The sequence below is a fragment of the Balaenoptera acutorostrata genome, chromosome 15, assembly GCF_949987535.1.
Source record: "Balaenoptera acutorostrata chromosome 15, mBalAcu1.1, whole genome shotgun sequence".
Classification (NCBI taxonomy): Eukaryota; Metazoa; Chordata; class Mammalia; order Artiodactyla; family Balaenopteridae; genus Balaenoptera; species Balaenoptera acutorostrata.
In genome coordinates, this window is record NC_080078.1 from 31,642,817 (window position 1) to 31,660,292 (window position 17,476).

At 50.5% G+C, this 17,476-nt stretch overlaps 1 protein-coding gene across 1 annotated transcript in view; it reads left to right on the top strand.

Annotated features, from left to right (window-relative positions):
* Nucleotides 1-3,302: 3,302 nt before the first annotated feature.
* Nucleotides 3,303-17,476, top strand: part of USP7 (ubiquitin specific peptidase 7) — a 55,682-nt gene continuing 41,508 nt past the window's right edge. Inside the window, exon 1 of the mRNA XM_057528997.1 lies at nucleotides 3,303-3,484. Within this exon, the coding sequence (XP_057384980.1) occupies nucleotides 3,403-3,484 (82 nt within the window). The 5' untranslated portion in view covers nucleotides 3,303-3,402. The remainder of the gene's footprint in view (nucleotides 3,485-17,476) is intronic.

The window sequence follows — 17,476 nt, forward strand, 5'->3', positions numbered from 1 at the left end:
TATCAGCCTCTGACTATGGCCCAAATCTGCTCTAGCCCCACCTCCCTAGGTGGCCTCCAGGCTCTCATACCATCTCCACACATCTTTACCTCTAGGCCAGACTCCTGTTGAACTAACTCCTTACCACCGCCGTATGGATAATGTCTAACAGGCATCTCAAATGTAATACAGTTCAAAAAAAGCAAAAATACAAATAAAAACAACAAACCCCCCGAACTCCCCAAAATGAAGCCAAAAGAAACTTACTCTTAATTTTACTTCCAAACCTGTGCCTCCCCCAGACTCTCCCCCATGTTGGTAACTGGCACCGTCATTCACCCAGTTGCTCAAGCCAGAAATCTGAGCGCGATGCTTGATTCTTCTCTCTTCCCTCCCACTCACTTCCAGGCTCTCAGCAATTTGACCTGCCTACATACTAACCCGTTTCCTCCATCTCCACCCCCAACCCCACCCCCAGTCCATCTCCAACTCTCATCTAGACTATGAACAGCTTCCACTCTGGTCTTCCTCACTCATTCTCATCTTTTAAAAAGAATTAGTTGGGGACTTCCCTGGTGGCGCAGTGGTTAAGAATCCACCTGCCAATGCAGGGGACACGGGTTCGAGCCCTGGTCCGGGAAAATCCCACATGCTGCGGAGCAACTAAGCCTGTGCACCACTACCACTGAACCTGCGCTCTAGGGCCTGCACGCCACAACTGCTGAGCCCGCGTGCCACAAGTACTGAAGCCCGCGCACCTAGAGCCCGTGCTCTGCAACAAGAGAAGCCACTGCAATGAGAACCCTGCGCACCGCAATGAAGAGTAGCCCCCACTGGCCGCAACTAGAGAAAGCCCGCGCGCAACAATGAAGACCCAATGCAGCCAAAAATAAATAAATTAATAATTTATAAAAAAGCAAAACAAATTAATTGTATTGAGATCTGACACATACCACATAATTTACCCATTTAAAGTGCACAGTTCAATAGTTTTTAGTATATTCGCAGAGTTGTGCAACCATCACCAGAATCAGATTTAGGATATTTTCATCACCCCCAAAAGAAATCCTGTACTTGCTAGCAGTCACTCCCAAACCCTTAACTGTCCAGTCCTTAATCTATCTCACATCTCTATAGGTTGAGTTTCCTGCTCTGGACATTTCATGTAATTGGAATCATACACTATAAGATCTTTTCTGTCTGGCTTCTTTCACTCAGCACGGTGTTTTCAAGCCTCATCCATTCTTCATTGCCAAACAGTATTTTATTGTATTGGGTGTACAACATTTAATTTATCCATCGTACGAGGTATTCTTTTTACTCTTATTCTTTTTAATTCCCTGCTTGGTTTTGAACCCAGTGATGAAGATAAGGTTGGCCAGTGTGGAACCCGATAGACACCTTTATCACTCCCTGCCACCCCTTCCTCTGCCAGAGCAGTCCTTTCTGCCCTCCCCCAAGTCTCTAGAGAGCTGGAGAGAAGGATTCCTTTGCATCTGAGAACTGTTCATTAGCATTTGTGAGAATCTGTGTGAATAACAACACCTCTTCAGAATCTGGGGGTGACCCAGGGGCTGGGATTGATTCCTGGTGAAGTAGCTCCTTCCCTCTTGTCTGCTCACTGCTTTGGTCCAGCAAGAAATTCACTGGTGGGAAATATTTAAGTGTATGAAATGCTGGGGGGGGGGGCGGAAAGGAGCGGAATCTAGTCACATTTGAATCATACATTCATTCAACAAATATGTATTGATTACTTGCTATGTCCCAGGCATTTGGGATACCACAGTCCACAAAACATTCTTTTCTGGGCGGGGAGACGGACAGCGAATAAAGTGGAGAAAACTGGAGAAAAATGCAGGGACAGGAGATAGGGAGATAGAAAGTGGGACAGGAATCACAATTTCTTGGTCATTTGGGGGCAAAATTATATTCTCCCTTGAGACGGTCACTTAGAGGTGCACATATGTAGAGATGTGTATCCTTTTCTTCCATTCTCTTTTTTATCCGCATTGCCTTGGTTCTCATCAAAAAGTTGAGACCCCAATCACCGGTCTCTCAAGGATCGGGAATGAGGGAGGCCCTGGGTGAAGGATCTTACCCAGACTGGGCTGATATGAAGGGGATAAATTAATGCCAAAGGAAGAGCTATTTGGGTTGGTTTTGAGGGACCAAAACCTGGTTTCTGGTTTGGGCTATAGGGAGAAAAGAAGTTCTCGTACGCGAGGTACCGGGTGAATAAAGTACAGATCTATTAAAGGGGGTAAATAACAGTGCCAGCAAGTGCTGATCCGCGGTGGCCGCTCGCTCCGATCCGGGCCCTCTTCTCCGGAGTCCACGGGCGATATCAGCTACCGGCCCGAGATCACCCGTCTGCGGGCAGGGTTTCTGCCCCTACCCACGACGGCCTCAGGGGCTTTCTGGGTGACCAAATGCCCGGGATGGGGCATTTGCCGGGCCACTCGCCCCCTAGGGCTGGGGCACCCAGTCGCCCACATCGGAGCGCCCCCGGGCCCGGCCGCGAGGCTCCGGGCGGGCACCCGGCGAGAGGCCGAGGCGGGCCGGGCGAGGGGCACTGGGGGCGCGGCGCTGCGGGCCGCAGGCGGGCGGGCGGGCGGACCCAGGAGGCGACGGCGGCGGCGGCGGCGGCGGCGGCGGGCGGGGCGCTCCCTGCTCCGCCTCCCCGCTCCGCCCCCCCGCTCCCGCTCCGCCCTCCGGCTCGGCGCCTGCCCGCCCGCTCCCTGCGCCGCCCGCCCGCTCTCCTCGCTAGCTCGCTCGCTCTCGGGCCCCCCATGCGGATGTGACATTTCACGCCGCCGCCATTTTGAGAGCGAGCCGAGCCGAGCCGCCGGGCGCCGCGTCCGCTGCCGGAGCCCCGACGACGACGCCGAGGAGGCGGAGGCCGTAGCGCCTGGAGCGCGGCCGGCCCGTCGCCCGCCCGCGCCGCCACCGCTCCCGTCAGCCCCAGGCCCCGCAGGCCCGCCGCGGCCGGCCAGGCCTCCCGCCCGCCGCGCCCGGCCCGAGGCGGGGCTGACTCCGCGGCCCCCGCCCGGCCGCCCTCCGCCCCCGGCCGGCCCGCGGCCCCGCAGCCCCGGCCCCGGCGGCGGGAGGCGGGCCCCGCGGCGGCGGCGGCGGCGGCGGCGGCCGCAGCAAGCGACGAGGCCGCCCGGCCCGGCCCGCCGGCCGCCCGCCCGCCTCGGCGCCGAGATTGGGCGAATCGCGAGCAAGTACGTGCGCGTCTCCCTGCCGCCGCCGCCCGCCGCGGGCCGCCCCGGGGCCGCCGCCGCCGACGACGCGCGGGTGGAGGAGGAGGAGGCCGCCCCGCCGCCGCCGCCGCCGCCGCCGCCCCGGCTCGCCGCCGCCGCCCGCCCGCCGGGCCCGCAGCCCCGGCCCCCGGCCGCAGGCGAGGCCCAGGCCGCGGCCGACATGAACCACCAGCAGCAGCAGCAGCAGCAGCAGAAAGCGGGCGAGCAGCAGCTGAGCGAGCCCGAGGACATGGAGATGGAAGGTGAGGCCCGGGGGCGGCCGCGGCGGGGCCGGGGGGCGCCTTCCATTGTGGCCGGGGGGAGCCGCGGGAGCCACGCGAGGGGCTCGCCATCTTTAACCAGGCCCCGGGAGGCCCCGGGCGGCCGCGGGCCTCGGCCTGGCCGGCTCGATCCGGCCGGCCCGGGCCGGGCGAGGCTGCACAGTCATGCCGGGCCCGCGGGCGGGGGGCGGCCGGTGGCCCCTCGCCCGGCGCATTGTCCGGCCCGCGGGACCCGGGCGGCCTCGCCGGCACAAAGCGCCCGGAGCCTGGAGTTGTAAATTAGAGCGCTCCGGCCGCGGAGGGACGCGGGCGTTTGCGGACTGCTGGCGGCCGCTGCGCGCCCGGTTGGGGAGCCGGGCTCCGGGGACCGTCTCCCCGTTGGGGCGTCGCGGGGGCCTGGCTCTAGCCGGTAATGTCGGGGAACCGGAGACCTCCTTGGGCTCGGGGCTCGCCCGCACCTGCTCCCGCACGCTCCCCGGCAGAACCCATTGGGGCTTCGAAGCGGACCCCCAGATCGCTCCATAACAGCACTTGCTGGCGTCGGGCTTCATTTGGAAACACCTGCAAGGGGCGCAGATGTTCTCAGCCTTTGGACGGGCCCAGAGTTCGGAGTCAGGCGCTCTTCGTTTCTGAGTTAGCTGTATTTCGGGGAGTTTGGCTGTGTACGGTGCAGTCAGCCTCCGGCCAGGTGTGTGTTTGAAACTACGTGAAAGCCGCCGCCGCCCTCACCCCACCCCCACGACTACCTTATCTCTAAATCCACCCTGATTCCAGAGATAACTTAATTTTCTGCCCATGTGCCAGCAGTTTTCCAGGGTATCCTGCTTTGAGATACAAGGGCATGGTAATAGAGGTTTGCTGCAGAGGCGCTGGACGCGGAAGGGTCTTGGGCTTACGTACCTCAAGCGGACTTGGTGGTTGGAAGGCATCTTTTATTTCTCGTGGCCCCAAGTACTGAAACGGGCAAAGTCTAAGGAGTCTTAAAAGAGAGTCCTTACCTATTTCGAGGGGGACGGACAGGCAGGAGTCAAAAGAGTGCCCCTGAATGAACGGGGCATTGAATGTTCTGTTCTTGTTTTGCTTTTAGCCAGAGATCTTGGGGTGTGGAAGTGAATGGGGGTGCTAAGGAAGCTCAGGTGAAGCAGCATTTGTCCTGTGGGGTGGCTGCACGTGTGGGGTGCTGCCCCCTGGTTGGTGGGAGCTCTTACCATGACTGGTACTCCCCTGTGAGTAACCACAGTTGGATGTGCTCTGAAGAAAATGGCCTGCAAGATGGCAAAAGGTGAAGTGGTGGAGATGCCTGCGGAAAGCACTTCCCGCTGGTACTTCAGTGGCCAGTAATGGGGGACAGGAGAACCCAGTCCATGCCAAGGACCAGGCCCCACTTGGCCCCAGAAAGGCAATAACTTGGTAGAGTTTTTGTCACGTGTCATTAAACAATTAGCTGAAGGAATACATTGCGGAGAGAATTATGTATATTCCTTTTAATGCCTTGTAAAAAGGGATTGCTTTTCAGTTTCCTTTTCAAGTTATCCCCCAGTCAAGACAAAAATCCACTAGTGCTAGCATATCCGTGTCCCACTTATGTTGTCTTAGCACTTTTTAAGCGTTTTGAACACAGGTGAGAGCTGATCAGCATGGACCCCACTGCATAGTGTATTTCTGGTACAGAACTGGGTCTCTGGGGAAATAGTCATGTCCACAAGTTTCAAGGGCTTTTCTATAAGACTAGAGAGTGTTGAGTGGAGGAAGAGTTTTCAGAAGTCATGCATGCTTTCAAGACTACGTTTTTTTTTTCTCAAGGAGTTTTGTTCTCATATCCAAGTTTTCATTGGAAAAGTCTCCCGTAAAATCATTAATCTGCAAATTTACTGGTGTCTCAAACTGGATGGCAAAGGTTGTAGTTTATTATTGCTGATTCCGTAAACTTCAGTCTTCTTTTGAGTGGGCCTCCGATTCATTATCCAGAGGGTACCTTGTCTTTATAGGGGTTATGGTCGTCAGCACCCTGTGAACAGCCGCAGGTGTGCAGTTTAAAAAGCTGCCTATGTCTTAGGCAGTCTCTTTCAGCCTTTCTTAGCCTTCCCACTCCTAAAATGTGGCGTTAGGTTTATACCTTGTAGTTTAGGACCAGAAAGTGTGAAAATCCTTCCTATTAAAAAGCGAGAAGGGTGGGATTTAGTGACCATCAGCTCTGCTTGGCTTCGTCTGCCAGGCTCCGTGAGAGACTCGCACCTGCTTGGTTTTCGCCTTGGTTCCTGTAGACTCACTCAGCAGCTGGAAGCTGTCAGGGCTCCCTCTGATGAGCTCGAGGAAGGGAAGCTTTGTGGATGAGGAGCATTTGCTCGCCCCTCCTGGGCAGGGCAGTTTCGAAGGAGCCGGGGAGACTGGTTTGGTTGGCGGTTTTTTCCTACCAGCAGGTCCGGTGTTAGTTTGCGCTCCTGCTCTGCTTTATAGGGGTCACATTTGCTTTTGACTGATCCCTGCGCAGCCCTTGCACATCTGCTGGAGAATAACAGTGCTCAGGATTAGTTATTTTAAAAATGTCTTGTTTTGAGCCGTTAGGAAAGTTATGAAGGGTGAAGGGCAGAGAGGGAAAAGATGGGGGGGGCGTGGGGTATGGTGGCAGTTCAGTGGGGTTGAGACCACATGTTTCCTTCCTGTGAGGCCCCTGCAGGTTTTCAGGTTGGGAGGCAAATAGCACCATGGAGGTGGTGGCCTTTGTCGGCCTGGCCAGGAATGAATGTGCTCCACAGTTTATTCACTCTCTAACTCAGAGGCAGTGCAGGCCGAGGGGCTGCAGGAGGGACCTGCGGTGGCCTCTGCCCTCTCGGGTGCTTGAGAGGTGATAATCTGGTCTGTTACGCCCCCTCCGAATCACCAGGAAGTTTTCTCAAGGCCTGGCTTCTGCATAGGCGGGCTGGCACAAATGTCAGTACCTTGATGTTTGTGCCCTGGTGTGGCTCTGCTGCCCGTGTGAGCAGTCTATGTTTCAGAGTGTAATCTTTGACACTCATGGGCACAGACAATTTTGGTTGACTTTCGTACAACACTCAGACCACTGCTCTCAGGACACCAAGCTGGGAGCAAATCAGTGAGTCGTCTGCAGTTTCTGAAAAGAATTGATCACTGACTTCTGTGGTTTTTGTTTGGGGGGCAGCAGTGGTGGATTTCTTTTTCTTTCCAACTTGTGTGGGTAGATGGAGTTTCAAGTTACTTTTCTGCTAAAGCAGGTTTGGGAGTGGAAAGTGAGTTCTCTTGTACACGTGTACCCAAATAAACTACACTTGGGCATTTTATTATATCTAAAACATGTTTGCTTTTCAAATCGCGCCGTAACAAGACAAAAATTAAATAATATGAGAATATTGATTTTCCTCTCACATTAGCTTTGGTTGGTAAAAGAACTCTACAAAGTGAGCATCAACTTGGAGAACCCAGAAAAGATAGAGACACATAGAAGAAATTAAGCCAAACCTAGAAACATCTGACTGATGTGAGCCTGTCAGGTTTTGATGGGACTGGAAGTTACTTTCCAAAGGCATCCACCCTCCTGATTCTTCCAGGCTGCTGATTTTGATTATCTGTAAACAAAAGATTGTTAACAGCACATATTGCAAAAAAGTGTATACCTTCATCTTGGTTTTTTTTGGGGTGTTGGGGGGGGATCAGTTTTGTGGAAAGGAGGAAAGAAGCCACTGAGTTAACTCATGGTGGGGCAGTGTGGTGAGAGAGTACAGGCTTAGCGCCAGGCCTGAGTCTGAACATGGACTTAGCCGTTTAATTGTTGTGTGACCTCATGCACGTTGCTTAAGCTCTCAGTGCCTCAGTTTCTGCATCCTTGAAAAGGAGGTCTGTCGTATCCTGCAAGGTTGTTGTGAGGGTGGAAGCACAAAGCATGTGTGAAGTGCAGGGCACAGAGATAGGAACATCAGTGTTCACTCATGGTGTTGTGATGGTAAAAGGGTTGCACCTGAGGCAGGGATGGGCACAGGTTAATCAAGCATGGTGCACACAGGTGGGGCAAGTTGACTTTCGTGGTTCTATGGTAATTATATCCTGACATGGATTAGGAAGAAAACTGACCAGCCTCAGTCTAAGCAGCATTGTTTATGAAATCCTAGGCTTGATGTGCCCATATAGATATATAAGGTTAATGGTGTAATATTTTAAGAAAAATGTAGTGGATGATAGAGGAGTGGCTAGTGGATTTGGTGCGTTGTGACACTGCTGCCGAAGCCTGGTCCGCTCAGCGGCCTTCATGATAAGAGTATTCTTGCTCTTGCACTAGGCTTAGAGCATCTAGTAATGGATTTGATGAGGTTGCCAATCAGGTTGGAGCAGGGAAGCCAGGTCACACGAACCTCCAGACTTAGGGAGTCGGCCCTGAATTGTTGTCTCTAAATCCCACATCCTGTTACCAAAAGCCCTTTTGGTTTTCCATCCACCACCCTAAACGAGGCGGCCCCTGTGGCCTCATGCTGGAACTTTGCAATAGCCTTCTTACTGGTCTCTGCTTCCACTCTTCCTGGACCCCACACAGCTGTCTTTTCACTGCCCTGCTTATTAGAAGGACTCAGGTGTGCTGCCTTCCTCATGCAGGTAGACGGGTAGTCGCACAGCCCGGCCTCTGCCATCAGGATCCTCAGTCAGCCTGCTTTGTGCTTCAGGCTCTGGGTGCACACACACTTGCACTGCATGGGGTGCAACTCTGGCTTTTGGGCCCTGTACTTGCACAGGTAGTGTCTGCTTCTCCTTGGATGCAGACAGGACAAGAGACCCCAGGAAAGTGATTCAGATGCCACCTTTTCCCTAAACTTTTCTGGTGGTCTTAGCCACTTGCCTTGCATAAGAGCCATGTCTTGCCCCATGAGCTACTTGTGGGGTTGCTCTTGTGTACTCATCTTCCTCACCGCTGGACTGTTTGTGCTGAAGATACCCACCTTATGTTCCTTCTTTGTTAAATGTGTTTGTGGGAGACACTCATTCAGGAAACAGCAATTTTAAGGCAAAACAGTAGTGCAGGAGATGGCTGGCTGGCAGGGTGGTGTGTGAAAGAGAATGCCAAAGCCATAAACCAGTATTGCTTTGATAGCTGCTAATTCAGTTTTATTGCCTTTAACGTAAGTTGCTTCAAGTGGCATTTTTGATCCTTTTGCAAGGAAAAGCTCCTTTTCCAGACAAGGGTATTGATGGACCTTACTGAAGTTTTCTATTGAGTATTTTAAAATTTGTTATTGTTTCTGGTTTTTTGCATGAGTAGTATGTATGTAGCCTGGGTACTTCTGCTTGATTTCGAAGGCAAAGGAATTTTACTCTGGGGACCGAGTTGTAACCAGGTATTTCTTGACATGTACTGTGACGGTTAAATGTTAAAATGTCACCTGCTTCAGAAACTTCTTGTTCTGAACTAATTTGGACTTAGGCAAGTTGGAGGAAGCAGGATTTTTAAGTGTCTTGCATAGGCAAGAAAGTCAAGTTATGCCACTTTGGTAGTAACTTAACACATGGCTCGGCTAATGAGAAGTCAGATGTGTTGAAATTCTCTTGAATAGAAGCAGGCCTTCTTCTGAGCGTTGGTGATTTAAACTTGGAAGTTGGACATGGAGGTAATTAGAAAGTTTGTTGTGTAGGGAAATACACCGACCTGGACTAGAGTGAATGCTTCCAGAACTTAATGATGACACTAGTGTGGGCTAGCAAGAGCCAGGGAGGTGGGGGGGGGGGCCTCCGGGGGGCACGCCTTGGGGAGTAGCGTCACTGTCTTCTTCGGTGTTGGGCAGAGCAGAGCGCAGAGCACTCCAGGGGGTGACGAGACGGGAGGGCTCGTTGACTGTGCGGCTGGGCCCTCGCTGGGCTGAGCACGTGCTGCCTTGTCACCAGCTCGGCTGGGACCACTGTTGTGCGGGCACAGCTGTTAATATTCTCAGAGATGCCCAGGTGTCCTTCCAAGGAGCCCAAGTCATCTGATCGACCTGGGGTTTATCTTAACAAATGTGAGTGACTGCTGTATCAGAGTCTCAAGGTGGTGGTCCTCCCTTCTTTCTGGGTTATTTGAGAATCTGCAAGATAAAGAGAAGGAGGTTCCCTTCTGTGACCACAACAGTTCCACGTGATTTTCCTGCCTGGCATAGAATATTCGAAACCCAGGCCCTCCCTGGGTTCTGATTCCATGCTAGTGACTAATTGGTTTCCCTGACATCCTGATACTGGGAGGACAGTGTCCTGTACGAGGTACCAGCCCCCAGAATATTGACCAGAGGAAGGTCTGGCTCTTGCAATAAGTTGTTGAGCTGGCCTCTGCTTTGGAAAGGGGCTGTATGAGATCGTTGGGGTGACCTGTAATGCAGAGTGTGATCACACCCAGGGTGTGGCCACCAGTGTCTGGGTAGTGATCTGACTTCTTGGCTCCCTCCTGCCCGCCCCCCCCCCCCCCCGCCATGGTACTTTCAGAAAGAGTTGAGGGGGCTTTTCTCTAGGATATAGGCTGAGAAAACTAAACTTACTCACCTGGAGTTGCAAGTGCATTTCATCAATATTACTTTGGGGAATAAATTACATTTCAAGGCCCTGAATTGACCCTGTGCTATTGCTGTTTTCAAGTGAGGACATGTAATGCTCCTTAGCCTGTTCGCGTGGTTAGAGAGTCCAGCTCCTCCTCGTAAATAATGTAGGGCAGGTCATTTTTTTTTTCTTTCTTTTTGAAGTATAGTTGATGGGTAGGTAATCTTGAAGTGCTTGATTCTTAGAGTTGGTAGTTTATGTCAGCTAGGAGGAGAAATTATTCAGTCAAACAAAGTGTGTGTGAATTGGTTAAAAACATTCCTCAATCCCTATTGCTGTTTTATAACCATCATAGATGGGCACGGAAGAATACTCCCCCAAGAGTCTCAGCCTTTTCCTCTTCTGTCTTTAGCTTGTAAGGACAAGAGGGAGAACAGATCGGGGCTGGAATGCCTGACCTGCACAAAGTCCACAGAAGTAGCTGGTGGAGTGAGGTTGCTGAGCTCTAACCCTAACCCCGCTCCCAGTGGTGGCCAAGGGGCGGCTTCTGACCTGTGTGATATCCTGCCTGTGCTAGCCAGAGGACTCCTCCCTCCTCTAAAGCACTCCAGGTCTCCTGCTGCTACCCATGAGAACAAACTGAGTCTGTTTTCCTACTGAGACCTGGATTGCTTGAGAATGCCAACTCATTTTCTTACGGGGGCAGAGGAGAAGACATGTGGGTAGGAGGATGCTGAGGGTTTACCCCGCAGTGTGCAGCAAGGTAGCCACCGGCCACATGGTGGCAATCACATTCCTCAACTGACTGGCCACGTTTCAAGTATTGAGTCGCCACCCGTGGCCAGTGGCCACCACATTGGACAAGCAGGTACAGCACACGTCCGGCAGGGCAGACAGTGTTAGTGGCCAGAGTTCACTGAGACAGTCTGGCTGGATCCTTAGCTAGAGGGTGTTTCTGGTAGCATTAGTGTCACATTGGATGTTGGAAAGATACAGTGTGTCCTGGAAAAGCTAAATTAAAATGAGTGAATAAATAGTTCCTGGGCAAACGCTACAGAGCAGGCTTTCTTTGGTTATTTGTGGTGAAGAACCAGTTTTTTTTTTTTTTTTTTTAATAATTTCCAGTCTGTTGTGGACAGTTTCTTTCTGTATTTTGTAGACACGCAGTGTAAACAAATTGTTTAAGAAATGAAATAAAATACACATACACAATGCAAGCCCCAGGTTGTTATTAAAGTCACATTTCAACAGTTACTGCTTAGAACAAACACGCAGGGAGGATTTGCAGAAACTGTACGTGTTCATTGCAAGCGTGTATAGGCCATTAATATAAGGGAACATGCTATTGCACTTGTAACTTTGTCATTCCACCATGGTAACTGAACAGTTTTGTGTGAAATAGCAATTCCCCGTATCATCACTGAACAGTTTTGTGTGAAATAGCAATTCCCCGTATTATCACTGAACAGTTTTGTGTGAAATAGCAATTGCCCGTATTAAAAGCTTATTTGCACACTAGTTTTTAAAGTAAATAATCTCGCTTCCTGCTTGGATGGATGGCGTCCCTGCTCCTCATAGAGAATGTCGATTCAAGTCATTTCGATGTTCATTTTACTAATAAGCAAGTGAGTCCAGTGCTGCGGAGGTACACCCCTGAGATTGGGAGCCGTCTTCCAGCAGTTCTCCAAAATGTATCCATAAACAGCTCCAACTCTGTCCTATAAACCAACATCTAAATTATGTTTCGTTGAAAGAAATGGGTTCTGGGTCCTATTGACTTGGGTTGCAGTTAACCAGCTAACCCTAAACTCTTACAAACTGTAATGGGGTCCCGTGGGACACGTGACACCACACTCCAGTTTGACAGCGCACCCACTGGCCCAGGCTAGGATGTTGCAGGACGTCAGGTTGCTGCAGAGTTTCCCCGCTTGCTCTGTTTCGGTGAGGTCCGCGGAGGGCACCTGCTCGCAGGCTCTGCGCAGGCACCTTGGGCTTTGCCACCCCCGCCCCCTGCTTTCTCGTCTGGATATCCCCGAGCACCAGGCCTCATGGCTTGCTTCTGACTCCACTGTACCCTCGTGGCAGCAGAGCTGTACTTGCTGTGCACTCGCAGAGCCTGGTGCAGGGCTTCTGCTCACGAGATAGAAATTTATGCAAACCCTCCTGACTGGCAGGTACAGGGCTGGCTGCCCCCAGCACTTGAGTGAAGGCTCTTGGTAAACATGTGCCAGGGAGGGCTGTGATGGGGCGGGGGTACTGACCTACAGTGGGAAAAGGGTGGGTCATCGGAGGCTTCACAGAGGAGGGGACACAGCTAAGTTTGAAGAGAGGGAGGGGTGATGTGCTCAGAGGCAGGAGGTGTAGAACAGCATCATGGGCTTGGGATCTAGAGCGAGAGGATCTGTGGTCCCCAGAGTAATGGTCCACAGAGATGTCTGTCCTAATCCCTTGGAAGCCGTGACTATGTTACTTACCTGGCAGGGGACTTGGCAGGTGTGATTAAGTTCAGGATCCCTAGACGGGGAGATTATGCAGTGTTATCCAGGTGGACCCAGTGTAATCACAGGGTCCTTAACCCGTGAAAGAGGGAGGTTGGAGTGGCGTGATGTGAGAAGGCCATTGCTGGCATTGAAGATGAAGCTGGAAAAGGCCAGGAAACAGATTCTCCCCTCGAACCTCCAAAAGGAGCCAGCCCTGCTGACACATTGATTTTAGCCCAGTGAGGCCCATTTTGGACTTGTGCCCTCCAAAACTATAAAAGAATAAGTGTGTGGTGTTTAAGCCAGTAAGTTTGTGGTAATTTGTTCAGCAGCCAACAAAACTAATAAGGATCCAAGAAGGTGGGTAAGAAGCAGTAGGTGGGTGTCCAGTAAACTGGCCTTGAACCTTAGAGAGCTGCGTAGAGGCTGGGAGAGCTTGTCAGCTACGCCTCCCTGGGCCAGGCCCCTGGACGTGAGGGCTGTGTCTGTATCAACGCATTGGCTCCTACCACAACTCTGAAGTAGATGCAGCAGCGTCCCCAGTTTACAGCTGAGGGAAACAAGGCGCTGAGCAAGTTAAATAACCTACCCAGGGTTGGTGGCAGCAGTGGGATTTGAACCCAAGCCATGTGGCTTCACAGAAATTTGCGTTCATCATAGTCAGTAGACGCTATTTGTCGTGAAGACGTTGCTATTGCTTTTTAATTTAAGCCGCTGCCTTCTCCCGCGTTTTCCTATCTCACCACCCAAAGTGGCACAGCTGCAGTTGGGCTCCGCAGTCTGAAGATTTTTGTGTGGTGTTCACCACATGCTTTGAATATAGAAAGTAGCTCACTGCCGAAACCAGCCGGGGCCACCTTATCCTTCAGCAAGTGCAATATGGTGGCAGAAGCAACATACATGTGTTTTTAAAGGTAGATGCCTCCCTTCTTTGAGAATCAGGTATTCAGTAATGCGATCCTAAGCTGAAATGAATCATCTCTAAAGCAAACCATTCAGGGCTCTGGGCATATGGAGAGATTTAAACTTGAGAAGGCTCGAGCCTCATCTGCCAGGGCTCAGGGCGAAAGCGTACTGCATTTCAGAGGCCCAAGTGCTGTGGAGCTGCAGGGTCAGACCTCAAGGCACCTTGTCCACTCAGGTCCTCCTGTCACCTCACCCCCACGACCCTGCATCTGCACACGAGCAAAGCGAGGCTCCTGCAGGCCACACGGATGGCACCAACCTGGCTGTGCCCCTGCTGTATCGTGACGTCCTGACCAGCTGCCCTCCCCTCCTCTCTGTCACCTGGATCATCCGTTTCTTTCTTAAGACAGCAGCTTTCACAAGGTGGAAGGAAAACAGGGTCGGAGGTGCCAGAGCCTGGGATTCCTCCGCTGGGCAGGGGTTGAAAGAAATGAGGTCCTAAGAGGCCAGCCAGTCTCCTCGCTTCACTGCCTTCCAGCTAGTTGCGTGGTGGTGTTTCTGTGGCACATGCAGAATATCTTCCTTCTGGGCCTCTTTCCCTGACAGTGAGTTTTAAAACATGAGATAGATACATACACACAACTTTAACAAACTGCTAATGCATTCATTGCTGAGTTGGCGAAATTGAGACCTTCAAGCCAGTGGATTTGGGGTGTCTGGAGAAGATGCAAATAAACGAGGTAACTCTTGGGCATCCTGGTAGGGGGGACGACCCAGAAAGCAAATGATCCGTAGAGGTGACTAGTTCAGCTTCAAGATGTGCGGCGGCCAGCCACACAGATTCACACACTGCCATGCACGGTAAGGACAGGCGGTCCTGGTGGTGGCTGTGATGGTTGTGGCCTCCTGCAGGATGCCCAGGTCGTGGGGATTGTGATGTTACAGGCATGGTCCGTGGGAGCTGTCAAAAGTCTTCAGAATTATTCTCAAGTTGGTCATTAATTACCTTGAGGGCTATGGGGAAGGGGGAAAATTAGTACTACAAATCTGGAAGTTTTCTGTTATAGCCAGTATTTCCTTGGGAATCAGAGGCTATTATTTGAAATTTCTATTTTGATGAAGTTAAAAGTCCTGTACTTTTTAAGGCCTTTTGTTCTTAAAATACTGGTTTCATTTTGGGTAAGTTATCAGAGGGCTCTTGATCACATAATTTTGTTTTAGAGCAGAAAGCGACTATTCTACGCCCTACTCCACAGGTCAAGAAACCATGTCTCTGGGGGCTTGAAGTGATTTAAGTAGAATTAAGTAAACCCTCAGGTCCTACGTCTCACTAGCGCTGTTTCAGGGGCTCCATAGCCACCTGTGGCTCGTGGCTTCCGTATTGGGCAGCGCAGCTGTAGACCGTCTCCATCATCACAGAAAGTTCTAGCGGCCAGTTGCTGCTCCAGACCCAGCCCTGTGAACTGGGTTTAGCTTTGCCTTTCTAGAAGACCGCCTTGGAGAGGATTGTTTAGAATAACAGAAAACCAGGCATTTTCTTCTATGAAAACCTGGGAAGAAGGTTCCCCCAACTGGCTCAGCACAGTGCATACTTGACCCTTCACCTCAAATCACTGCTTCAGGCACTGGGCTGGGGTGGTTTACAGAGATGAAGAGGTGATAGGTGTCGTGGTTTACAGAGATGAAGAGGTGATAGGTGTCTTTGCTGAGGGAGAGTCAGCAGGATATAGATGGGTCACGTGAACACGTAATTAATGCAGGATAGAAAGTGATGAATGCCACGAGAGGTGCAGAGAGAGGGCTCTGGAAGTGGGGGAGAGCAATTATGTCTGGGTGCAGGGGAGCAGGAAGGCTCCTGAGCGGTACTGGCAGTGGCCGGAGGGGGTGGTTAGGATTTGAGTTCTGGGGGGTTTGAGGTGAGAATGGCAGAGGTAAGGCTTTTGGGTAGATGAAAATAGAGGCCCCTCTCTGATTGCTGCCCAGGTGCATGGATTGTAATGAACTGTGTTTCTTTGCTCTTCTCCCCTTTAGACTTTGAGGCCGGGGGGCATTCTATTCTCTACACCTTGAACAGCAGTTTCTACCAGATAATTGAACGCATTGCATTTTTATATTTTAGTTTCAATAGGACTGGAACATGCCACCATGTTCAATGCCAAATAACCTTAATTTTACCTACTTTGGTAACCATTATAAAGGGTTAGATTTGCACCTGCCCTTCTATAAGTCTTTGTGGAAAAATGTTAGTAGTCAACATGAATTTTATTTTTATTTATTGATTTATTTTTCTAAAAAATGTTTATTTTTGGCTGCATCAGGTCTTAGTTGCGGCACACAGGATCTTTTCTTGAGGCACGTGGGCTTAGTTGCCCCGCGGCATGTGGGATCTTCCGGACCAGGATGTTCCCGGACCAGGGATCGAGCCCATGTCCCCTGCATTGGCAGGAGGATTCTTAACCATTGAGCCACCAGGAAAGTCCCTCTTAACACTTCTTGTTGTCAGGATCCTGGGACAGTTTTAAAATTGGTGAGAACCCTGAAGAGCTTCTGGGTAGGTGGGTTATAGCTATCATTATTTGCCAAATTAGAAATTAAAACAATCTTAGTTATTCATTTAAAAATAATAAACCAGTACATAGTAACATATTTAACATACTGCTTGTTTTTGGGTTTTTTTTGGCCACGCTGTGCAGCTTGCAGGGTCTTAGTTTCCCAACCAGAGATTGAACCCGTGTCCCCAGCAGTGAAAACACTGAGTCCTAACCACTGGACCGCTAGGGAATTCCCACATTTAACATGCTTTTTATAGGAAATATTTTCTAAAACAAAAATTTAATGAGGAATGGCATTGTTCATATATTTTGCAGATTTCTTTATTATCTGGCTTGATAGAAGACAGCTGGATTCTCATATCTGGTGCTGTCAGTTGCAATGTAAATTTTACTGGAAATATAAAGACAACCCAGTCTTGCAGAGATATAGCCTTTTCAGGTAACTGTGGCAATTCTTTCATACTACATCGAAATTTGGTAGCTTCTTAAGGTTGATTACAGCATGCAGTTTGAAACCCTATGATTAACTTATCGTGCTCTGTTACATTAAAATTTATTGGTTTGTCTTGTACTTTGAATGGAGCATTTCTAATACCATATATTCGTCATTTGGAAAATACTGATTCACAGAGTTATACAGATCTTTTAAATGTTGGCGTATTTCATTATACAGTTATATTAAAAAGTCCTTAAAATACCACATTCATGTGTGTAACAGCCTACCTAACTAGGTACAGGGTTGTAGTTATAACTCCAGAAAGCTCACTGGCACAAAGAGAGCAGTGACTTTTGTCCTGTATGTAAGAGTCTTACTACTATCTGGCAGAGGACGAAGATGGTTGGATGATAATTAGCTAGTGGCAGCCTAGTTGTCCGCAGCAGCTGACGCCATGGGGACGGGCAGCAGGCAGTGTTGGGTGGTCCCCTGCAATGGGAAATTGTCCTCTGGTCCCCCTCACACTTACAGGGGTATGTAAGATGGTCCTGTTAAGATGAGTAACAGATATTTTGTGAGAATTCAAGGAGAGCGTGCTTAAACCAGAGGTAATTGTGATTTTGATTGTTTTGCTTTCTATTCCTCCATCCTGGTCAGCATTCCACTTGTCTATTGTTTGTGTCTTTCCCCCCATTTTCTCCGTTTTCCAGTAGCTTGTGTGGAACAGTTGGAACTCTTTGGGAATTGGTCTGAATTTAAACGTAGCTTATGGAGTAGCACACCTTATTTATGTATGTGAGTTTACTGGAGCAAAGGGTGTGTCTGACCTCCCATTTTCCTGGCTTTTTGGCGTTTTTGACTCCCTCCCTCCTCAGAGAACAGGAGCTGTGATGCACACATTTGTGTACAAGACCACCCGAACAAAGGTCCTGAGGCAGAAAGACTCAGACCTGTGTATCTTTTATGCTCTCTCAGTTCTCTTTTCCCAGATGGTTAAAGATCTGAACCCATATCCCGAGGCAGTGCTTATTTAAAGAGTCAGTAAATCATTTCTTATTCTTCTCCCTGCCCTCCAGGTGTTTTTTTCCTTTGTTTT